General features: G+C 42.6%; 1 protein-coding gene across 1 annotated transcript; it reads right to left on the reverse strand.

The window, feature by feature from the left end:
- Positions 1 to 425: 425 nt before the first annotated feature.
- Positions 426 to 21,783, reverse strand: ZFP2 (ZFP2 zinc finger protein). Its single transcript, XM_037992742.2, has 2 exons — positions 21,676 to 21,783; positions 426 to 8,483 (listed from the first exon to the last, which is right to left on the reverse strand). Exons 1-2 carry the CDS (start codon positions 21,677 to 21,679, stop codon positions 7,021 to 7,023), a joined length of 1,467 nt encoding a protein of 488 aa, XP_037848670.2. The 5' UTR covers positions 21,680 to 21,783; the 3' UTR covers positions 426 to 7,020.
- Positions 21,784 to 25,675: the final 3,892 nt, after the last annotated feature.

The raw sequence follows: 25,675 nt of genomic DNA on the forward strand, positions 1-25,675 counted from the left end.
GTCACTCAAACTGGGCCCCGGAGAGTGAGAACCCAGAGTCCAGGGGCTGGAGAAATGGCTGTGAAACCCTGCACTCATGGAGTTTTAATTGTACTAGAGGAGGGGTCAGACAAGTAGAAAATACTTATCGGATAGTCATAACACTACTGTTAGGGGTCAGGGTGTGATGGGGCGGGGAATTATTTCAAGCAGCAGTTTTGGAAGTTCTCTTTGAGGAGGTAACATCTGAGCAGAGATTTGAATACAGTGAGGGAGGAAACGATGTGAACGTGTGGGTAAAGTGCCTTCTAAACGGAGGCAACAGAAATGCTGTCCAGAGAGAAGTGTGCTTGGTCAACTCCAGGCTTGGCAAGGTCAGTATGACTGGCGAGGGCCTAGTGAACAAGGAAGAGTGCGAGATGCTGTTGCACGGGTAACTACAGGCCTTGAAGGAAGGAAATTTGGATTTATTCTGTGTGCCTGGAAATGAGTAGATTCGAAACCGAGTGACATGGCTGGGCGGGCACATTTTGATAGAAGCACCGGTCAGCTTCAAGGAGAGCAGACAGTGGTGGGACTAGAGCGGATACAGGAAAACCAATGAGGAGGCAATGACCGCAGTCCACAATTACAAGTAGCCTCCCACAATTATATAACCTTTCTACAAGGCATTTGCTTTGAGAGCCTAATGATTCTGAGATACGGAAGGGTTCTGGGTGCTATGCTCAGGAGTTTGGATATTATTGTTTTCAGGAATATAAGAATAATATGTATTGAGCACTAACTACACGTTGGGCAGGTTTTTTTGTTTTTGTTTTTTTTGAGACACAGTTTTGCTCGTTGCCCAGGCTGGAGTGCAATGGCGCAATCTTGGCTCACTGCAACCTCCGCCTCCCGGGTTCAAGCGATTCTCTTGCCTCAGCCTCCCCAGTAGCTGGGACTACAGGCATGCGCCACCATGCCTGACTCATTTTGTATTTTTAGTAGAGACAGGGTTTCTCCAGGTTGGTCAGGCTGGTCTTGAACTCCTGACCTCAGTTGATCCACCTGCATCGGCCTCCCAAAGTGCTGGGATTACAGGCGTAAGCCGCCACGCCTGGCCATGTTGGGCACTTTTATAAGCACTTTACATTATCTAATGCAACCAAAAACTGAGGTTTGTCCTATTAATAAATGAGAAAACGGAGGCACTGATCTGTTAAGTGCCTTGCTCAGGTCCCATGTCCTTGGAACCAGGAGCCCTTCTCCTGTTGATGTTGGAAGGTTCAAAAGTGCTCTTATTACTTGTCACCCAGATGGCAAAGAACGACATACAAAGGGCCAAGTCTTCCAGAACTGAAAACAGTAATAAAACCTTCATTTATCTGCCCCCTTTGTCCTGGTGATGCTGCAGTCTGCTAGGAGTGTCTAACAGGTGCCCTCCACAGGCAACTAACACAAACAAAAACACTATTCAAGCTGAAGAGCAGCAGTGACACCTGTGATACGAAGCCTGACACACCCTTTGGCTTTAGCCAGGACTCACACACTATATTGTTCTGAGCATTCACTGAGGAAGGCCCCGCCTCTGTCAAGGATTCTCCTTAGGAACCAGTCTCCTCAGAGAAAGGAGGTGAAAATGTGGTCTGGAGAACCCCTTTCGCTTCTGTTCTATTAACTATGGATATGCAAATGAACACTTACATTTGACCAAGACCTGCATCACCAGTCTGTTTCCTCTTCCCCAGGACAGTGGCTACTAGCCAGTAATTCCTGGGGTCCGTTTGCTAAGCCGTTAGGACCTTTGCAGCGTGATGTAATAAGATCTTCCTTTAGCCTCATTTCTTCCCACTTCTTGACTTCTACTCTATGCTTAAATCATACACCTCTTAGAATTTCCTGAGTATACACTATGCTCTCTTAGCCTCTCTTGCCATTACTCCTGTTCTTCCCTGCACCTTCTCATTTCCTCCCCTCTTCTGTTCACTCTATGGCACTATGTGCTAGGAGCTACTTGACAGCAGAGATCAGACGTCATTTACCCGGAATTCACAGAAGCCGACTTATGCTAGGAGCTCAATGTTAGTTGCTTGAATGAACTACACTATGAGTAGGAACAAGGTCTTACTCATCCTTGTCACAGTAACATGCAGCACCGGCCAATCACTTACGAGTCTCTTGACCACAGACCATCAGATAATGCCAATGTGTATACAGGCAGAGAAATAACCTACCTCAATTAAGTTCTCAGCATTCATAAATTTTTCAGAGACCTTTCTCCTCCAGATCTGTTGTGATATTTTTCAGGAGTCAGGCAGTTGGAAGCTATGCAGTGTCTAGGAGAGGGGTACTGGCACCATATTCTGCAGCTCCACTTTTATTCGTCAGAGAACCCTGACTGGTAACCTCTTTAAATGCCCAGAGGCCCATTTCACAGAGCTCAAGTGGAGGGAATGGCCCTATTTGAGTCTTCTGGATGATGATCCAGCCAGAGAGGAAATACCTTGGTCACCCAATTCTCTATAGTTCCAGAGGGTGCTGTGTTTCTTGCTACCTAGTGCATCCGAACTCCTGGTTTATTTCAGACTTCCCTACCGTGAGGTCCTTCTGAGCTCCAAATCACTAGTAACTACTGAGCAGGTGCTCAGTAAAAACTCATGACATACCGGTCATATCTGTCAGTTTGCCACACACAGGCTTGACTGCATGGACAGTGATCACATGGCAGGCCTCCTCCCACCAGCTGACTGGATGGGTACTTAGCCAGAAAAGGTGACTTGTGAGGCTTGTCTTAAAAGGATGATCAGGACCAAATGGGTTTCTTTCATGGAATTTTAGAATTAGGACGAAGACACTTGGGTGTTAGAAGATGAAAGTTCACTAGATATGAGAGTTGATGGTGACATCTTGGGTCACATGCAAATTTAGTTGTAAGCAAAAGAATCTAACCACCAGTGAGGGGATGGACAAAGCAGTACCAGAACCCATGTGGTGGTGGTAGCAGTGGCGAGGGGTGGGGGATGAAGACAGAGGGAGAGAGCAGGCACACGTGCTTAGCTGCTGGTGGTTCCCAGGTGCCACAAGGCCTGGCTGTACTGCACTTTGTTACCAAAAACTCCTCACATATTACTGAAACTTCAGTTCTGCCTGAGAACGGACACTGAAATGAAGGGCTTGGGCTTAGCAGGATATGGTAACAAGGGTCCTCCCTCCCAGACCCTTATACTCCCAGAACTCCTCCCAGTTGGTTGGATTCCTTTGCTTACAATTAAATTTGCACATGACCCAAGATGTCAGCATCAGCTCTCCTATCTAGTGCTTTCATCTTCTAACACCCAAATGCCTCTATCCTAATTCTAACATTCCACGAAAGAAACCCAATCGCTCCAGATTATTGTTTCACAAATAAACAGAATCCTTCCCCTCATTCCAAGTTTGGAGGCTGGAGGAGGATGGGGCAAATCATTGACACTGAGATTCTCCACTCTTCTGCCCCTGCCTCCTTCCACACACACAGTTCTCAACGCAGCATGCAGATCCTGGGTCTCCTTGCCTATATTCAAATACAAACCATTGGAGTTAGAACAGGAAAGAAGGGGGAATAAAACATCAAACTAGCCATATCCTCAGGAACTTAGATTTTTAATAATTTCTCTCTTCTACAGGGTCTCCTCCTCTCTCTTCAGATTTTTCTTCTTTATTTTTTTCTTGTTCCCCACATGATCTCAAGAGATAGAACTAGCAGGGAAGAAAGGAGGCAGACAAAAGAAATGGGTAGAAAATAGATGGAAATGATAAAGACAGCAGCAAAATAAAGCTCAAAAGGCAGGCACAGGACAAGAGAGAAAGGGAAAAATGAAAGATTTTGAAGCCTAGGATGGAGGCAATGACTCAAAATTGGCAAAATATTAACTCTGAGAGGTATTAACTCTGAGCAGTATTAACTCTGAGGGGTATTAACTCTGAGGGGTGTTAACTCTGAGCGGTGTTTGTTAACTCTGAGCGGTGTTTGTTAACTCTGAGCGGTGTTAACTCTGAGCAGTGTTAACTCTGAGAGGTATTAACTCTGAGAGGTCACATAGCCCAGAGACTGGATGCTGCAGGTTTAAACAGTTAAGAGTTCACAGGAACTTCCTCCATTGCCACCCACAAACATCTTCTGTACCCATCGTTTGCGGATGCCCGTCTCTCCCAGTGGAAAGTTACCTTCTCCTGTTCAAAGACATCCCTACAGCCTCCACTTGTGTTCCAGACCTTATTTTCCCACTGTGAGCTGCATGTCCCCTCCTTTCTGTACCTTCACTCTTCCACACCTCTTTTTTTCAGTTTTGAACATGCTCAATCCTACCTGAAATCATACAAACACTTCCTGGCAGGTTGCTGGCTGGTGAATCAACACCATTCTCAACCCCCCTTTTTTTGTGCCTGCCTCCTCTATAGAGGCTGGAAAGGTTAAATACTTCTTTCCACAGCCTTCCTTGTGCTAGGAGGTGGCCATGCAATACAGCTGTGGTCAATAAGCTGTAAGCAGGAGTCTACTGTGGTCAATAAGCTGTAAGCAGGAGTCTACTGAGTCTACTGAGTGGCCTCGGGGAAAAACTTTCCTCATCAAAGGCACTGATGTTGCTGGTGCTCCCCTCCTCCCTCCTGCCTTGAATGCAGACACTTTACTTGATGCTATGGCCATCATGATGTAACCATGATGGAAACCCCATTAAACTTAAGACAATGAATTGTTTTATCTGTGAACAAGTGACAGCCACCTCCAGATTTGTTATGTGAGAAAAATCAATCTCTACTTTCTTACACCATCATGGACTGGGCTTTCCATTGTTTGCAGCCCACAGCTCTTCTGATATGCTCCAAGCCCCAGCCTCCCTCTAGTTGTCTTTCTGAGTCTCCCCCACCTCAGGAAAGCTGCTAACTTCTTTTTAACACTTAACCACTCTTCAACCAACTCAAACAGAGGTTTAAGCCATCTGTCTTAAACTGATAGCCCAAACAAAAGGACATAGTTCTACATTTTTTTTTTTTTTTTTTTTGGAGACAGAGTCTTGCTCTGTTGCCCAGGCTGGAGTTTAGTGGCGCAATCTAAGTTCACTGCAAGCTCCACCTCCCAGGTTCACACCATTCTCCTGCCTCAGCCTCCCAAGTAGCTGGGACGACAGGTGTATGCCACCATGCCCAGCTAATTTTTTTGCATTTTTAGTAGAGACGGGGTTTCAGCATGTTAGCCAGGATAGTCTTATCTCTTAGCCTTGTGATCCGCCTGCCTTGGCCTCTCAAAGTGCTGGGATTACAGGTGTGAGCCACTGCAGCTGGCCGACATAGTTCTATTTTTATCTTACTTTGCCCTCCATAGCATTTTACAGTATTAACTATTCCTATCCCTGTGTTAAAACTATCTTTTTACCTTTGTGGCACCAACTTCTGATTTTTCTGTTTTTCTTTTTGCTGCTTTTCCACTTAGCGTCTACTGCTTCTTCTTTTTACCACCTACCCCATCAATGACAGTCCTGCAAGTGTCTCCTTTATCACTGTCTGCTGGCTATCAGGACCCTTCCCTCAGATGTCCCACAAACTCATGTAAATGTACCCAAAGTGAACTCATCATTGCCCCACAAAATTGGGCAACTATAGGTGTTTTTAATTATGGCAACCTTATCTACCAAAGTAAGAACTCCAAGTCATCCTAGACTCTTCCTTCTCATTCAAGCAGCACATTTAGTCAGTTACCAAATTTCCTAAATTCTGCTTTGTGATTGCTTGTATTCTTCCTCTCCTCTCCTATCATACTGACACTTTTTTAGTTTAACCCTTATAAACCAAAGAATGTATTTTACTCATTTTGATTTTCTAATCATATCTAACACATATTTATGACTTGGTAAATATGTGAAATAAAGCTATCTTAACTACCGTAATAACTATAGATCTATAAAATCTCCCTATATTGTTTTGAGTATGTTTTTGAGTTGCAACGTTATTTTTGTTTTGAGACAAAGTTCTTATTCTGTTGCCTAGGCTGGAGTGCAGAGACAATGTCTCACTATGTTGCCCAGGCTGGTCTTGAGCTCCTGAAATCAACCAATCATCCTGCCTCAGCCTCCCAAAGTGCTAGGATTACAGGCATGAGCCACCTTGTCCAGCCTCAACGTTTTGTTAATAGGTCAGATGGCTATGTCTGTTAGTGTTCAGCCCTTCTGTCTTTTCTTTTCCACTTTGATAGCCAGAATATGATACAAAGATTTGTATGTGATTCCTTTGTACTTATAGGACTATGTTATTTTCTAAATGATCATTTAATGACAGTTTAAGAACTATTAATTGAGAACTCAAAACAGCATGCTATTGCATTAAGATTTGCATACTTATTCCATTAACTTATGGAAACCAGACTGTAGTTAGGGGACAAAGTAACAATGCAGGGGAAGATTAGGGGCATGGAAGGGTACTAGGAATTGGTAAAGGTAAATAATTTTGATCAAAAACACCCAAGGAAACCAGACTGTGGAACAAGAGCATCTAGACAGCATACAGACGGCGTAAGATTGTAAAAGAACAAAGATTTCCCAGCATTCATTCTATTTATAGGGTTGTAACATTTTAGAGCTGACAGAGAGCCTACAAGATTTCTAACTCCAAAGTCATTCATTTGCCGAATGAAGAACCATAACCTGGTGGAAGCGGGTGACTTGTCCAAGGCAGTGGCAGGTGAGGACGACATACCAGGTCTCTGGGCTGCCAGTTAAACATGCTCACATTTTTCTCTCCAGTGTAAAGTCTCTGATGGCCAAAGAAGAATGTGCAGTATGATATAACAGAACTTATCTTCAGCATGAGTCTTCACTGTTTATATGAGCTACTTAAACCTTCTGTAAGTTATACCTTCCGAATCAAGATTTCTCTACTTTTAGATGAATTCTCTGCAGTGGTATTATCTGATCTACTTCAACTGGAAAATTCCCACAATCATCACATTTATTAGGTTTCTACATTGTATGTCTTATATGATTATTACTGCAGAGTTAATCATGATGTAGGGGCCAGTGGAAACATTCCTCACGTATGAGTTCTTTGATGTCGAGTAAGGTTTGTACTCCGGCTGAAGGCTTTTCCGCATTCATTACACTGATAGGGTTTCTCTCCTGTATGAGTTCTCTGATGCACTGTAAGGGATGAATTCTTTATGAAGGCTTTTCCACACTGATCACATTCATAGGGTTTCTCACCAGTATGAATTCTTTGATGTTCAATAAGGTAAGCACTCTGGCTGAATGCCTTTCCACATTCATTGCACTCATAAGGTTTCTCTCCAGTGTGAATAACCTGATGCACGGTAAGGGATGATCGTCCAGTGAAATGTTTTCCACATACCACACACTCATAAGGTTTCTCTCCAGTGTGAATTCTCCGATGTTGAGTTAGAGATGAATTCTTACTGAAAGCTTTTCCACACTGATTACATTCAAAAGGTTTTACTCCAGAATGAAGCCTCTGATGTTCTATAAGATATGTACTTTGGCTAAAGGATTTCCCACATTTGTTACATTTGTAGGGTTTTTCTCCAGTGTGATTTCGCTGATGTAGGGTAAGAGTTGAGCTCTTACTAAAGGCTTTTCCACACTGACTACACTCATAGGGTTTTTCTCCAGTATGGCTTCTCTGATGGACAATAAGATGCATGCTTTGACTGAAGGCTTTTCCACATTCATTACATTCATAGGGTTTTTCTCCTGTATGAGTTCTCTGATGGACTGTCAAATTCATGCTTTGGGTAAAAGCTTTTCCACATTCATTACATTTGTAGGGTTTCTCTCCAGTATGAATCCTTTCATGTTGAATAAGAGATGAATTCTTATGGAAGGCTTTGCCACACTCTTTACACTGATAAGGTTTCTCTCCAGTGTGAGTTCGTTGATGGACAGTGAGATTCATGCTCTGACTAAAGGCTTTCCCACATTCATTACATTTATAGGGTTTCTCTCCAGTATGAATTCTTTGATGTACATTAAGGGAGGAGCGTTCAATGAAGTGTTTCCCACATACATTACACTTAAAGGGTTTCTCCCCAGTATGAATCCTCTGATGCTTAAGAAGGGATGAGCTCTGGCTGAAGGTTTTGCTGCATTGATTACATTCATAGATCTTCTTTCCTACAAACATTCTTTGAGTTTTAACTAACTCAGAATTTTGTGTGGCATCTTCTCCATGTGAATTACAGTTATGGGGCCTTTTTACCATAGGAATGCTTTGTTGTGTATGAAGGATTGAATCCTGACTGGAACATCTTTCAAATTCATTACCTCCACATACTCTCCTCTCGGTGAAGGTTTCCTTAGGGGTAACTGCCACTTGGCTCAGATGACTATCCTGTTGTCCCTCTAACCAATTATTAGGTTCCCAGGTTTCCCCTACAGCAGAATGCCAGACACCTTCCCTTTCCATTAGTACCCCATGGCATAAATCTTCAGTAATACTGGGCTTCAGAGTTGGCGCTTTGGTTTCAAGTCTTGTCTCCCAGTCTGGGGAAAAAAAAAAAAAAATTCAAGTGCACATTGGTTTCTGTGCTGGGCGACTGGAAACTGCATAAGGTGGGAATGAGAGAATTAAACTAGCTCTCAAACTAAAATAACTGTTGAGCACATTTGAGAGCTTTCAAAGATGCACCCAAAATTAGGTAGAGAAATAGGAAGAGAGAGAAAGAACACTGAACTGGTCCAAAGATAACAGGGGAACTGAAAGCAGGGGATGGCAGATATACTGCGTAAGCAGAGAAAAGAGTGAGCCCTTTCAGGAGGGATGCACAGTGAAGGCACTGGCCACTGGAGTAGGTGCTACATAAAGAAGATGGAATGAAGGAAACAGATGCCGAAGAGCTGGGCTTGGGAAAGGCAGATCAGGAGACCCTGCACACTGTACCTGGTATTCCTAGCAGCAGTTTCTTTCCTCCTCCAAGGCCACCTAGAAATCCTACACAAATTAATCTTCCTAAAATGTCACAGTGTGACACAGTGTAAAGATTGCTGACCCAAAGTCAGACAAACTTGGATTCAAACCCTGGCTCTTAACACCATCTTAAGTAGTTACTTGTCTCACTGGGTCTGAGGGTCACAGATATAAAATGAGGATTAAGAAATATGGTCAAGGCTGGGTGTGGTGGCTCACGGCCATAATCTCAGCACTTTGAGAGGCCAAGGCAGGCGGATCACTTGAGGTCAGAGTTCAAGACCAGCCTGGCCAAAATGGTGGAATCCCATGTCTACTAAAAATACACAAATTAGCTGGGCATGGTGGCAGGTGCCTGTAGTCTTAGCTACTTGGGAGGCTGAGATGGGAGGGTTGCTTGAACCCAGGAGGTGGAGGTTGCAGTGAGCTGAAGTAGTACCACCACACTCCAGCCTGGGTGACAGAGTGAGACTCTGTCTCAAAAAAAAAAAAAAAAAAGGAAAAAAAAGAAATATGATACAGGAAGTAAATAAAATATGATAGGAAGTAAACAATCTATGTGGTACAGTTTGGATGTGTGTCCCCACCCACATTTCCATTGAAATGTAATCCCCGGTGTTGGAGGCAGGGCCTTGTGGTACAGTTTGGATGTGTGTCCCCACCCACAGTTCATATTGAAATGTAATCCCCGGTGTTGGAGGCGGGGCTTTGTGGTACAGTTTGGATGTGTGTCCCCACCCACAGTTCATATTGAAATGTAATCCCCGGTGTTGGAGGCGGGGCCTTATGGGAGGTGACTGGATCATGGGAGTGGTTTCTTATGAAAGGTTCAGCACCATCCCCTTGGTACTGTCCTCTCTATCATGAATGAGTTCTTGTGAGATCTGGTTATTTACAAGAGTGTAGCACCTCCCTCCTCACTCTTGCTCTTGCTTTTGCCATCTGATGTGCCTGCTTCCCCTCGCCTACTGCCATGACTGTAAGCCTCCTGAGGCCTCCCCAGAAGCAGATGCTGGCACTATGCTTCTTGTACAGGAACTGTGAACCAATTAAGCCTTTTTTCTTATAAATTACCCAGTCTGAGGTATTTCTTCATAACAATGTGAGAATTGACTAATACAGAAAATTGGTACTGGGAAGTGGAGAATTTCTATAAAGATACCTGAAAATGTGGAGGTGACTTTGGAATAATTGGGTAACAGACAAAGGTTGGAAGGGTTTGGAAGACCCAGAAGAAGACAGGAAGATAAGGGAGAGTTTGGAACATCTTAGAAACTGGTTAAATAGTTGTGACCAGAATGCTGATAGTGATAGGGACAGTGAAGTCTTGGTTAAGGTCTCAGATGGAAATGAGGAACTTACTGGGAATTGGAGGAAAGGTCACTTTTGCTGTGCCTTAGCAAAGAACTTGGCTGCACTGTGCCCCTGCCCTAGGGATCTGTGGAACTTTGACCTTGAGAGTGGTGATTTAGGGTATCTGGTGGATGAAATTTCTAAGCAGCAAAGCACACAAGAGGTGGGTTGGCTGCTAACAATCTATGCTCAGATGTGAGAACAAAGAAATGACTTAAAACTGGAACTGATATTTAAAAGGGAATAAGTGGAAAATTTGCAGCCTGGCCATGTGGTAGAAAAGAAAAGCCCATTTTCAGGGAAGGAATTCAAGCAGGCTGCAGAAATTTACACGAGTAAAAAGGACCCAAGTACTAATAAGCCAAGACAATGGGGAAAAGACCTCAAAGGCATTTCAGAGAACTTCACAGCAGCCCCTCCCACCAGAGGCCTAGGATGACTGAATGGTTTCCTTGGCCAGGCCGAGGGCCCAGTGCCCAGCACAGCCTTGGGACACTGCTCCCTGCATCCCAGCCACTCCAGATCCACCCATGGCTGAAAGGGGCCAGGTTACAGCTCAGGCTGCTGCTTCAGAGGGTGCAAGCTGTAAGCCTTGGCAGCTTTGATATGGTATTAAAGCCTGTGGGTATACACAGTTCAACAGTTAAGGCTTGGGAACCTCTATCTAGATTTCAGAGGATGTATAGAAAAGCCTAGGTGTCCAGGTAGAAGCCTGCTGCAGGGGCAGAGGCCACAGAGAGAACCGATACTAGGGCAATGCAGAGGAGAAATGTGGCATTGGAGCCCCCATGTAGAATCCCCACTGGGGCACTGCCTAGTAGACCTGTGAGAAGAGGACTACACACTTAAAAGTGTGTAGCACCTCCCCCGCCACTCTCTCTTGCTCCTGATTTTATCATTTGATGTGCCTGCTCCCCTTTGCCCTCCACTATGATTATAATAAGCCTCCTGAGGCTTCCCTAGAAGCAGATACTGGCACTAATGCTTCCTATACAGCCTGTAGAACCATAAGCCAATTAAACTTTTCTTATAAATTACCCAGTCTCAGCTGGGCGTGGTGGCTCATGGCTGTAATCCCAGCACTTTGGGAGGCTGAGGTGGGTAGATCATCTGAGGTCAGGAGTTCAAGACCAACCTGGCCAACATAGCGAAACTCCATCTCTACTAAAAAAAAAAAAAAAAATTAGCCGGGTGTGATGGTGTGCACCTGTAACCCCAGCTACTGAGGAGGCTGAGGCAGGAGAATCACTTGAACCCAGGAGGTGGAGGTTGCAGCGAGCCAAAATTGCGCCATCGCACTCCAGCCTGGGTGACGAGCGAAACTACATCTCAAAAATAAATAAATAAATAAATAAATAAATAAGTCTCAGGTGTTTCTTTATAGCAATGTGAGGACAGACTAATACAGTATGTAAACTACCCTTTGGGAATATACTCCTCTGGAACATAAAGTACCAGAACATACATGAAACTTAAAGGGAGGATGACACAATCTAGAGGTTTCTTCCCCTTAAACTTTAAGCAGGCTGTAACTTATTCACAGGGGTAAGACAGTCCTAAAGGATCCTACTACTTCCTAAATATCCATTCCTTAAAGATGAGAACTGGTGGTAGCGACAGGCAAGGGCATCTGCTGAACTGTTTGAGAGGAGGCTGGAAAAGGACCTTGCAGCTACTCAGACTTCCCTTTTCTTAGATCCTATTTCTTATCCCAGACAAAATAAGGGGTAGAGGGCTGGAAATGCAACCTGAGAATCAGCTTTTTGACTGCTGATCAAAGTCAACAGAGAGAGATCAACACTAAACAAACAAACCAAAGGCCTATGGGCACAAGCTTTCCTATGAAGCAAGAAATATGCATTAACCAGGCCACTTTCTTCCAACCTGATCTGCTTACGTGAAAAGAGAGAAAAAGTGGAAAGTCGAGCAGGCTCCACCTCCAAAACACAAAACACACACCACCAAGTGACCCCGAACACACACCACCAAGTGACCCCGAACACACACCACCAAGTGACCCCGAACACACACCAAGTGACCCCGAACACACACCACCAAGTGATCCCGAACACACACCACCAAGTGACCCTGAACACACACCACCAAGTGACCCCAAACAGAGGACCTGTCAAACTCAGTATGAAAATACCAGCAGGTTGCCGGGCGTGGTGGCTCACGCCTGGAATCCCAGCACTTTGGGAGGCCAAGGTGGGCGGATCACGAGGTCAGGAGATTGAGACCATCCTGGCTAACACAGTAAAACCTCGTCTCTACTAAAAATACAAAAAATTAGCCAGGCGTGGTGGTGCACGCCTATAGTCCCAGCTACTAGGAGGCTGAGGCAGGAGAATGGTGTGAACCTGGGAGGTGGAGCTTGCAGTGAGTTGAGATGGTGCCACTGCACTCTAGCCTGGGTGACAGAGCAAGATCCTGTCTCAAAATATAAAAATAAAAATAAAAGCTAAAAAAATAGAAACTACCTACTGGGAGAACATATTTGCAACATATGACCCACAAAAAACTAGAATGGAGACTTGGAAAATAACGCTTATGAAACACCAAGCCCACTAGAAAAATGGGCAGAAGACTTGAATAAGCACTTAAGAAAAGGAAACCTGAATGGTCTGCAAACATAAGCAAAGATGCCCAATCTCAACAGTAACCAAGGGAAAGCCGATTAACGCTGCAACAAGATACCATTACCACATCCGCCCAAGTAACAAAACATAAAAATTCAAACTGACAGCTTCAGATTTTGGAAAGATGCAGTAATGGGAACTTCCACATATTCCTGGTGGAAATGCAATCTGATTCAAGCATTTGAAAAATAGTATAATACAACCTAGAGCAAGCACATTGGCTGATTTAGCAAGTCTACTACTAGGTACATATATTTAGGTAACTCTACCTTGCAACAGTATGAGAATTCATGATTCTTCACATAGCATTGTGTACAACAGAAAAAACTGGAAACAACACAAATGCCTGTCATCAAAAAATAGATAACAAGATTGTCAAGTGTTTATACAATGGAATAACTGACAACAGCGAATATTAATAAACTAAAGCTACACATATCAATATGAATGAATAAGCAAAGGCATGTGTGTGTGTGTGTATATGTGTGTGTGTGTGTGTGTGTGTATATATTTAAGATTCAATTTAAAGTTTTAAAACAGACCAAAACCAAATATATTGTTTAGAGATTCAATGATAAATGGCAAAATGGCAATTCTATAAGAAGAGGGAAAGGAAGTATCGCAAAAGTTAGAATAATGGTTATATTTTGGATAGAGAGAGGTAAAAGGATGTGAATGAGGAGATGCACACCAAGCATTTCCATTGCACTAGCAATGTTCTGTTTCTTCACCTGGGCTCTGGTAACTGGATATTTGCTTTATTATTATTACTATTTATTATTATTGTTGTTATTATTTTTTGAGATGGAGTTTCGCTCTTGTCACCCAGGCTGGAGTGCAATGGCTCTATCTTGGCTCACTGCAACCTCTGCCTCCTGGGTTCAGGTGATTCTCCTGCCTCAGCCTCCCAAGTAGCTGGGACTACAGGGACTACAGGCATGCACCACCATGCCTAATTTTGTCTTTTTAGTAGAGATGGTGTTTCACCATGTTGGCCAGGCTGATCTTGAACTCCTGACCTCAGGTGATCCACCCACCTTGGCCTCCCAAAGTGCTGGGATTACAGGTGCGAGCCCCTGTGCCTGGCCTGCTTTCTTTTTTCTTCATTTGTCTTTATCGTTATTAACTAAAAAGAGAAGCAGAGAAACAGAAGGGTACAGTGGTTATGATAACACTAAGATGAAACTTTGGACTTTTGAGTTAATGAACTCAAAATGAACTCTGGAGCTCCACCACTATTAGGTGTGTGACTTTGGGCAGGTTTTTTTTTTTTTTTAGACAGAGTCTTGCTCTGTTGCCCAGACTGGAGTGCAGCTGCATGATCTTGGTTCACCGCAAGCTCTGCCTCCCGGGTTCACGCCCTTCTCCTGCCTCAGCCTCCCGAGTAGCTGGGACTATAGGCACCCGCCACCATGCCAGCTAATTTTTTGTATTTTTAGTAGAGACAGGGTTTCATCATGTTAGCCAAGATGGTCTCGAGCTCCTGACCTCGTGATCCGCCCACCTTGGCCTCCCAAAGTGCTGGGATTACAGGCGCGAGCCACCACACCTTGGGCAGGTTTCTTAACCTCTCTGTGCTCTGTTGTCCAAATCTGTTAAATGGTACCTATCTTACAGTGCTGATATCAGAGCAAAAGATAAAGGGCTTAGAAGAGTATGTAGGTTTTTGTTGAACAGTACAGATTTTACACATTCTTCTGTGTATTTCAAAAATCAAATTAGAAAAAGAGCAAAGTATTTGCTATTCTGGAAAATATTAATCATTTTAAGTTCAAACATTTTTGTACTACAGAAAACTTAATAGTAGGATTCAGTGTATCTTCATGGAATTTAGACTTAAAAGTTCTGAGGAGTTGATGCTTATGAAAAAAAAAAAAAAAAGATTAGCTGCAAATTTTTTAAAAAACTGGCAGAAGAGATTTTCTCAGGAACACAGGATGCCAAAAGACAGTGGGGCCATGCCTGCAAGAACTGAGGGCAGACTGACGTGACAAGAACTCCACATGATCAGCACTCCATACATATGTAGAGAAATGCAAAACACAGTCTTAAATATGAAAGATTCAGTAATAATGGTACTCCTAAACCATTTTTGCTATTATTTAGATATTCAATTTGAACAAAAAATAAACATGAGTGAGGAAGTTAGTTTGAGTATATGAAAACTGGCAGTGAAACGCTGAATCCACTTCAAGGATGAACCTTGAAGACATTATGCTAAGTGAAATAAGCCAGTCACAAAGAGACAAATATTGCATGATTCCACTTCTGTGAGGTATCTACAGTAGTCAAATTCAGAGGCAGAAAGCAGAGGTTACCAGGGGCTGGAGGAAGTGGGGAATGGGATGCTACTGCTTAGAGGGTATAGAGTTTTCATTAGGAAATGTGAGGTATCTACAGTAGTCAAATTCAGAGGCAGAAAGCAGAGGTTACCAGGGGCTGGAGGAAGTGGGGAATGGGATGCTACTGCTTAGAGGGTATAGAGTTTTCATTAGGAAATGTGAGGTATCTACAGTAGTCAAATTCAGAGGCAGAAAGCAGAGGTTACCAGGGGCTGGAGGAAGTGGGGAATGGGATGCTACTGCTTAGAGGGTATAGAGTTTTCATTAGGAAATGTGAGGTATCTACAGTAGTCAAATTCAGAGGCAGAAAGCAGAGGTTACCAGGGGCTGGAGGAAGTGGGGAATGGGATGCTACTGCTTAGAGGGTTTAGAGTTTTCATTAGGAAATGTGAGGTATCTACAGTAGTCAAATTCAGAGGCAGAAAGCAGAGGTTACCAGGGGCTGGAGGAAGTGGGGAATGGGATGCTACTGCTTAGAGGGTATAGAGTTTTCATCAGGAAAGATGAAAAGTTCTGGAGATGGATAGTGGTGCTGGTTCCACAACAATGTGAATGTATGTAAATGCCTCCAAAAAATTATACACTAAAAATGGCTAAAATGGCAATTTTATGTTATGTATGTGGTATACACACACACACACACACACAACATTACAATGAAAAAAAAAGACACCTAAAGAATTACATTTCAACTATTTGGGAAATCCTTATGTCTGAAAATTAAGCAGTGAATTTGTAAATTCTGACAGGTCAAAGAAGAAATCACAATGGAATGAGATAATATTTTATGTGTTATAACCAAGGCAATGCTTAGAGGAAATTACATAGCTTTAAATGTTTTTACAGTAGATAAGAATGGCCCATAATCTGTGACCTTTGTTTCCACCTTAAGAAGTCAGACAAAGAAGATCAAATTAAAACCAAAGTGGCGGATCCTCTTCCTGATAAAGTGGAGTAGGCCTGTTCCACCATGTCTCTTTCACTGACAAACCTGAACAGAAAGCATGAAGCAATTATTTGAGGGCCCTGAAAAGTAAACAGTAGCAGGTGAACTGGGGAGGAAGACCAAAATCCAAAGTACCACTGAACCAGTGGTGAGCTTACCTGTTTTTCCTCAGCTGTCTTCTGTATTAAACTTATACAGCAATCTGAAAACAGGCACTGAGGCAGGAGAAGGCAGAGGAGGTTCTCCAGGAAAAGCTCTAGGGCCGGTTCATGGAGCAGGAAAAGGACTTCTAATGTTTAGAGACAGCAGGGGGAATTGCCTATTTTCTTCCTTTTCTTTATTCTGTTACACCCCAGCACCTAAGCAATCCTCTGGTGGCTGCTGCAACAGCAGCGCCACTGCGAGCTGACAGGAGCCCAAAACCATGAGGAGAGGGTCCTTCTTCCCCAAGCAAGGGAGCTGTGGTCCCAAGAAGGGTAGTGAGAAGCCCCACTTCATCTTCTCTTTCTTTGTCCTCCTGCTGCTTGGCTCTGCATAAGGACAGTCACTGGAAGTCACAGCAAAGTGGGGCAACTACAGGCCCCTGCACTGTAGCCAGAAGAGTAAAAAGGAGAGCCACAGGGAACCTGAAACTACTGCGGACATAGACAGGGAAGAATTTGGGAAAATCACCCTGGAAGTTATTTAAGAACTCCTGGGCTCACCTGTGAGATACGTATGCATGAATCTGACCCCCTAAGCAGCATACATGGACTTTGAGAATAAGAGGGTCTGCTGCTTAAATTCCATATTGGCCACAGAGTGACACACATGTGAGCAAGATTCAAGCAACAATGTGAAGTCTCTGACAACTAAACTGACATAGAAACCACAACCCACAGAAAGCTGTTTGGACTTGGTAGTCTGAGCTCAATGAGGTTGACTACCTGCTAAAACAGAAATACCAACATTTTCTTTTGGATTTCAAGAAGTCATAGAGTTTTATAACATTACATTCTAAATGCCCATGATGCCTTTTGAAGTCACTGAGAATATAAAGACCCAGGAGCATTTCGACTTACATGGGAAAAGATAACCAACAGACATCAAGTGAGATGATACCATGATCTTACAAGGACTTTAAAACAGCTGCCTTACTTGTTCCAACAAGTAGGGTGAACACACTCTAAAGAAATGGAAATAAAATCTCAGCAAAGAAAATGAGCATATAAAAAAGAACTAAGTGGAAATTCTGGAAGTGAAAAACATACAAGTTTTTTTTTTTTTTTTTTTTTTTTTTTTGAGACGAAGTCTCACTCTGTTGCCCCAAGCTGCTGGAGTACATTGGTGCAATCTCAGCTCACAGCAACCTCCACCTCCCGGGTTCAAGCGATTCTCCTGCCTCAGCCTCCCGAATAGCTGGGATTACAGGTGTGCACCACCATGCCCAGCTAATTTTTGTATTTTTAGGGATTACAGGCGTGAGCCACTGCGCCTGGCCCTACAGTATTTTTAATATATAAACATTTATTTATTGATATGGAAAACAGAAATCTTGCTAAATAGGTTCAACAGCAGAAGGGTGAAAACAAGAAAGAATTAACTTGAAGACAGATTAAAAGAAATTATTCAATCTGAACAACACAGAAAAGATCGAGAAAAAAAAAGATGAAGAGCACCTCAGGGATGTATGGGGCAACAACAAAAGATCTAATATTTGTCTCACTGGAGTTCCACAGGAGAAAATGTTTGGTACTGAAAAAGTATTTGAAGAAATCATAGCTAAAAACTTATATTTGACAAAAGACTTCGACCTATAGGTACAGGGTCAACCCAAAGAAATCCATGCCCAGATGCATCAAAATCAATTTTTGTTTGTTTGTTTGTTTTTGAGATGGAGTCCACTCTGTCGTCCAGGCTGAAGTGCAGTGGTACAACCTTGGCTCACCGCAACCTTCACCTCCTGGATTCAAGAGATTCCCATGCTTCAGCCTCCCAAGTAGCTGGGACTACAGGCATACACTACCACACCCAAGCAGTTTTGTATTTTTTGCAGAGAAAGGGTTTCACCGTGTTTTGCCCAGGCCGGTCTCAAACTCCTGGCCTCAAGTGATCCGCCTGCCTTCACCTCCCAAAGTGCTGAGATTACAGGCGTGAACCACCATGCCCAGCCATAAATGAATTCTAAAAATGGAAGTACAAAACCATCTTGAAAGCAACCAAGGAAAATTGATACACTACTTGGTGGTGGGGCAAAAATATGAATAACTGAATTTCTCATCAGAAACCATGGATACCAGAAGGAAGTGGACTAATTATTTCAAAGTGCTGAAAGAAAATAACCACAAACCTAGAGTTCTGTATTAGCAAAAATCTTTCAGGAATGAAGGTGAAATAGAGACATTCTCATATGGAAGAAAACTAAGAGAATTTGTCACCAGCAGACCCACCCTGTTAAGTCATTGTAGTATCAGAGCCAGAACTCTTAATGTTTTTAAACAATGCTAGTTGCTTAGACATCAAGAGTATAACTAGGACGAAGAACGATTTATCCAGGAAATAAAGAATGGTTCACTGTTAAGAATCTATTACTATCATATTAATAGGTCATAGGTCATATGATCAACCTGATAGATGCTTCAGAAGTATTCAATTGGTATCCTTCATCCATTCCTGATTCAAAAACAAAAATATTAGCATTGCACCAAGAATAAAAATAAAACCCTAGAAGAATTCTCTCTAGTAACAGAACCAAGGAAAAGGTGCTTGCTATTACTACTACTATTTAATGTTATTCCAAAAGTGTGACCAATATGGCAACTGAGATGGGGGAAATTTTTAATTTTTCCCAAATTATGTAACTGTCTACCTACAAAATGAAAATCGTTAGGGTGGCTTTACTCAGAACTGATGGAGTACTGTGGGCTTGGTTAGGGTGGCTTTACTCAGAACTGATGGAGTACTGTGGGCTTGGTTAGGGTGGCTTTACTCAGAACTGATGGAGTACTGTGGGCTTGGAACCTGAGCATTATAGGTCAGAAACTAGCTCTTCCAGGATTAAACAATGTTTCAGATCCTTGACATTTTACTATCTCATTGATACAGCACATAGCATTATGCTTGGATGTAATAAGGATACAGTGATTATTAGCTGTTATCATTACCACTATTAATATTTTACATTAAGCAACATACAGTTCTCTCTGCCTTTCCTTTTTGCCTAAACAAGACTTTTGAGTAATAATACTGGAAATACTCAATACTCCCTTAATGGCTTGGAATGTTTTTTCTGCCTTCTCTCATTAACTTACAGGATTTATATAACTTTGATACTCATCAAGACATGAACAAGCATCTCCAGACCGAGGTGTCTGGTCTGTCACAGACCCCTTAGTACATATGGCTGGCACAAGCCATAGCAGAGGTTGGGAGCTTGCACAGTATTGGTGTGTGGGATGGGACTGGGCAGCAAGCAGGTCCCATGCTTCCTGAAAAGGGCAAGTTGATTTATTTCTTTTCTCCTTTTATATTTCTTCCATCCTCTGGGTAACAGTTAAGCTACTCCTAACACCCAACTAGACTATTTCTATACCTATCTGTCTGGATTTTCTATTTAAACTCTTGCTACCCTACAATGCATTCTCTCCATATAGCAGTCAAACTGATTTTTTGAACATGATAAATCGTTCATTCAATAAATACTTATCAAGCCAGGTACTGTTCTAGGTGCTCAGGATATAGCAATAAACAGAAAAATGTCTGCCCTTATGAAACATATTTTAGCAAGAGAAAGGAATAAGAAAATCCTTAGTATTTTAAGTGGTATACCTTATAGAAAAACAATAAAAGCATTTAAATGGATATAGGGAACATGATGGGTGAGAGGAAAGGTCTGCAATTTTAAACTGGGTCATAAGGAAAGGCCTCACTGAAAAGGTGACATTTAAACCAAGACTTTGGGGGACTAAGAGAGGAAGTCATAGGACTAGCTAAGGAAGAGCTTCCCAGACAGGGTAACAGCCAGTGCTAAGGCCCTGGGGCAGCAGTGGGCCTGTCTTATTTAAGGAAGAATGACCTTTTTGAATACTTCTACACTCATTATAGTATTTTAGATCAGTTTTCCTAGTAATGGAAGCAAAGATATGTGTATGTATTAAACATCAGTGAGGCTCATGTGAGCACGCAGGTAGAGCCTCTATATAAATTCTCTGTGTGTTTCTATACATATATACACATATGTTTACATGGACACACACACATATACACAGAGGTAGTTACCCAGTACATCTCTGAAATGTTGCCCAGGCTGGAGTGCAGTGGTGTGATCTCGGCTTACCGCAACCCCTGCCTCCCGGGTTCAAGTGATTCTTGTGCCTCAGCCTCCAAAGTAGCCAGAATTATAGATGCGTGCTACCATGCCTGGCAAATTTTTGTATTTTTAGTAGAGACGGGGTTTCACCATGTTAGCCAGACAGTCTCGAACTCTTGACCTCAAGAGATCTGCCCACCTCAGCCTCCCAAAGTGCTAGGATTACAGTGGGATTACAGGTATGAGCCACCACATCCAGCTGAAATTTTTTTTTTTTTTTTTTTTTGAGACAGAGTCTCACTCTGTCACCAGGCTAGAGTGCAATGGCGCGATCTGGGCTCACTGCAACCTCCACCTCCTGGGTTCAAGCAATTCTCCTGCCTCAGCCTCCCGAGTAGCTGGGACTACAGGTGCACAACACCACGCCCGGCTAATTTTTTGTATTTCAGTAAAGGTGGGGTTTCACCATGTTGGTCAGGATGGTCTTGATCTTCTGACTTCATGATCCACCCATCTGGGCCTCCCAAAGTGCTGAAATTACAGGCGTGAGCCACCACACCTGCCCACATTTTTCAAAATCATGTGTGAAACACAGACAGCAGGCTCCCATGTTTAGGGATAGTTAGGGTGGCTTCCCAGAGAGCTAAAAAGATTCTAGAATCCCCAACTGTATTTTTACACATAATCTTTGATAGTAGGTTTCTAATATTTTATGCATGTTCTTAATTTTTGTTTCATTCATAACCTAACATCATTACATGATTTAAATCTAATTACCACTAATGAGAGGCTAAAAGTCACTGCTTTCCACATTACTAATAATTTCTATCTTTTCTCAACATTAGCTAGTTTACAATGATAATACTGGCACCAGGGACAGCACTTCTAGATTTGCAGTTTCTGTTCATCTTTTGTAAAACAGGAGCAAAAATCTAACAGAGCTTTCAACTGTACAAAACTTTAGTACAGAAAGAAGAAATTATGCTGAAAAGAAAATTAGGCCAGGATACAGAAGTTTCTAGTTTTACTAAATATAGTAGGAAACAAGAATTTACAGCAGGGAAAGGAAAGAAAGCAAGAATTACCATTAAACTCAAAGTAAAAACCTAACAAAACAAAAGATATGTGTTCAAATTCTGACATGCTATTTCACCTTTCAGAGCCAATTTCTTCCACCATAAGAGGAGTAACGGTACTTACCCATAGACGTTTTGTGTCAAGCGAGTGAGACGCTGGCTGCGGAAGAGCTGGGCACAGCACTCCTCTTGACTTGGACAGGATGAGAGGACTAAATGGCAGATTAATCTGGCAGCAATATCCAAGAAAATCTGGAAAGAACAAGATCTGGAGTTTGTAAATCATTGCGTTCTATGGGCTCCTTTCCATTCAACTTTTGCCTCTCTTTAGTTTCTTCCACCGTGGTGGACACCTCTCTGCTCTTTTAGATACACTCAAGTCTTTTCCTTGTTAAACCACAGGCTTCTTCTGAGTTCTTATTCTTTCTTCCTTTTCCTTCAAAGCTGACCTTGTTGAAATGACAGTCTGTACTTAAAAGTCTTCACTTGCTTGCTTCTCCTTCATTTTCTGCTCACAGCATATTTCTCTCAGCACTAAATGGGCCCTTCCCTGGGTCCCAGGCCACTCCCTCATCACCAAGTCCAACAGACATTTTCATTCCCTACTTGGGACTGTCATACTCTACCTTGGCTCTCCTCTTTCCCTTTGACCCTGTTCTCTTCTCCTCCTTGGACCCCTCACCTTTGCCAGAGCACCCTTAGGCCCCTCAATATGTTATTGTACTGAGGGTTCCATCTTTGCTGTTTTGCCCTGCCCACTCATTCACTCATCCCAATAATTATCCAATCTGTATTGATATGAATTTCACAAATTCAAATGTATATTTTCACGAGATTTATGAAAATTCTACTTGATGTCATTCAATATTCACTCAACCAATATTTAACTACTTAGTCCGGGAGGCAATGTCGTAGGCAGGGAATATAAAGAAAAACATGTTCAATAACAATTTGGTGAACCTACATATTAGTGGGTATTGCTCTGTTGCCCAGGCTGGAGTGCAGTGGCACGATCTCGGCTTAACGCAACCTCCGCCTCCTGGGTTCAAGTGATTCTCGTGCCTCAGCCTCCTGAGTAGCTAGGATTACAGGTGCAAGCCACCATGCCCAGCTAAAAAGGCAGACATTCAAAATGATGAGGAAAATACAGTGTGACATGCAATAAAAAAAACAAATGGGCCAGGTGCGGTGTGGCTCACACTGTTGTGCGAAGTCAGGGATCCCAAACAGAGGGACCTGCAGAAGCCATGATAGAAGAACATAAATTGTGAAGATTTCATGGACATTTATTAGTTCCCCAAATTAATACTTTTATAATTCCTTACGCCTGTCTTTACTGCAATCTCTAAACATAAATTGTGAAGATTTCACGGACATCTATCACTTCCCCAATCAATACTCTTATCATTTCCTATGCCTGTCTTTATTTTAATCTCTTAATCCCGTCATCTTTGTAAGCTGAGGATGTATGTCACCTCAGGACCCTGTGATGATTGCGTTAATTGCACAAATTGTTCGTGAAGCATGTGTGTTTGAACAATATGAAATCTGAGCACCTTGAAAAAAGAACAGGATAACAGCCATGTTCAGGGAATAGGGGAGATAACCATTAGGTCTGACTGCCTGGGAGCCGGGCAGGACAGAGTCATGTTTCTCTTATTGCCGAAAACAGGTAAGAGAAATATTGCTGAATTCTTTCCCCAGTAAGGAATATTAATAATTAACAGCCCTGGGAAAAGAATGCATTCCCAGGGGGAGGCCTCTAAAATGGCCGCTCTGAGTGTGTCTGCCTTATGCAGTTGTAGATAGGGATGAAACACGCCCTAGACTCCTGCAGCGCCCCCAGGCTTGCTAGGATTAGGAAATTCCAGCCTGGCGAATTCTAGTCAGACCGGTTCTCTGCTCTTGAACCCTGTTTCCTGTTAAGATGTTTGTGAATGACAATGCATGCACAGTGGGACATGAAACTTCATCAGCAATTCTAGTTTCATCCTGGCCTTGTGACCTTGCCCTGGCATTTGCCTTGTGATATTTTACTGCCTTTGAAGCATATGATCTCTGTGACCCATACCCTATTCGTACACTCCCTCCCCTTTGAAAATTGCCAATAAAAACTTGCTGGTTTTGCGGCTCAGGGGGCATCACAGAACCTGCCAACATGTGATGTCACTCCCGGACACCTGGCTTTAAAATTTCTCACTTTTGTACTCTTTCCCTTTATTTCTCAGACTGGCTGACACTTAGGCAAAATAGAAAAGAACCTATGTTGAAATATTGGGGGCTGGTTTCTCCACTCTCATGCCTATAATCCTAGCACTTTTGGAGGCCGAGGCGGGCAGACTGCCTGAGCTCAGACCAGCCTGGATGACACAGTGAAACCCTGCTCTACTAAAATGCAAAAATTTAGCCAGGCATGGCAGTGTGCACCTGTAGTTCCAGCTACTCGGGAGGTTGAGGCAGGAGATTTGCTTGAACCCGGGAGGTGGAGGTTGCAGTAAACTAAGATTGCGCCACTGCACTCCAGCCTGATTACATCTTCCAAAAAAAAAAAAAAAAGTGAAAACCTTTAGGTTCTAACCTGGTGGGGAAGCATGAAGGGGGTAAAGAAGTGGGAGATGAAAACACAGTATCAAAACATATGTGTTTGCTTCTGCTGCTTCCAGAAAACCCACCAGAATGACAATAAGCAATGAAAATGGCATAAATAAAATAATCTAGGGAGCACGGAAAAAACTGCTGCACATACATACCAGAGAACCAGAAACAAGAAAAACGAAATATTCTCAAACAGATGAGTGAAGTTAGTGCATGCATTAGAAAGACTGCCATTTAAGAAGAACACTGAGAGAATAAGAAAGTGGCTCACAGAAACTTAAAAAATGATAGTACAAACAGATCTTTTTACAGAAGGACTGAAAGATAAGGTTTACAGAAATCTTTGTATCTCTTAGCACTCTCCCCTTCAAACAATGCCATGCAATCTCCTACCTCAGGGCCTTCGCACCTGCTGTTCCTTAGGTCCTCAATGTTGTCCTACATGGCCCATCACTTTGAGTATTGTTCAAAAGTCACATTAAAGGAGAGGCCCTTCCTGACTAACCTGTAAAATCACACTCCAGTTAACTAACATAGTTTCCTTATGCTGCTTTATTTTTCCACACCACACCTATCACTGTGTTATATTCATTTCCTCCCTTCCTGCCTCCTTTCCTTTCCCTTCTGTCCCTCCCTCCCTTCCTTCTTCCTTTATTAGTTTATTATCTCCTCTGTGAGCATATAAGCTCTTCAAAAACACTTTGCCTGCTGTGCTTATTGCTGTAGTCCCAGTGCTAAGAATAGTACTCAATAGATACATGAATACATAGATTATTTACACAAGGACAAATACAAATATCAATAGTAATAAAATCCATAGAAATCTATACTAAAAGTAACATTACCTTTCATTTTATAATAAAGAAATTATCATTCAACACAAAATAGTATCTAAAGCAGTACAATATGTAGCAAGGTCATAAAAAAATGGATATATTTGGCCAGGCACAGTGGCTCACACCTGTAATCCCAGCACTTTGGGAGGCCGAGGCAGGCGAATCACAAGGTCAGGAGATTGAGACTATCCTGGCTAACACGGTGAAACCCCGTCTCTACTAAAAATACAAAAAAAATTAGCCAAGTGTGGTGGTGGGTGCCTATAGTCCCAGCTACTTGGGAGGCTGAGGCAGGAGAATGGCATGAACCCGGGAGGCAGAGCTTGCAGTGAGCTGAGATCACACCACTGCACTCCAGCCCAGGCGACAGAGCAAGACTCTGTCTCAAAAAAAAAAAAAAAAAAAAAAAAAAAAGGATATATCCTTTGACCCAAAGTTTTCTCTCCTAGAATCCCATTCTTTAAAAAACTGATGGGAAACCAGCAGTGATGGTTATGGGCAATGTTTTCCCTATAATTGTGTTCCTTTAATGATTTCTTTCATTGCTTTACCTTAGACAGCTTTATACTATTTAGAGATTAAATATTTGCCTATCTCTTTAATTTAAAAACATATATATAAAGAAATGATTGGGGCCGGGAATGGTGGCTCATGCCTGTAATCACAGCACTTTGGGAGGCCGAGACAGGCAGA

Source organism: Chlorocebus sabaeus, chromosome 23 (assembly GCF_047675955.1).
Source record: "Chlorocebus sabaeus isolate Y175 chromosome 23, mChlSab1.0.hap1, whole genome shotgun sequence".
In the NCBI taxonomy this organism is placed as follows: domain Eukaryota; kingdom Metazoa; phylum Chordata; class Mammalia; order Primates; family Cercopithecidae; genus Chlorocebus; species Chlorocebus sabaeus.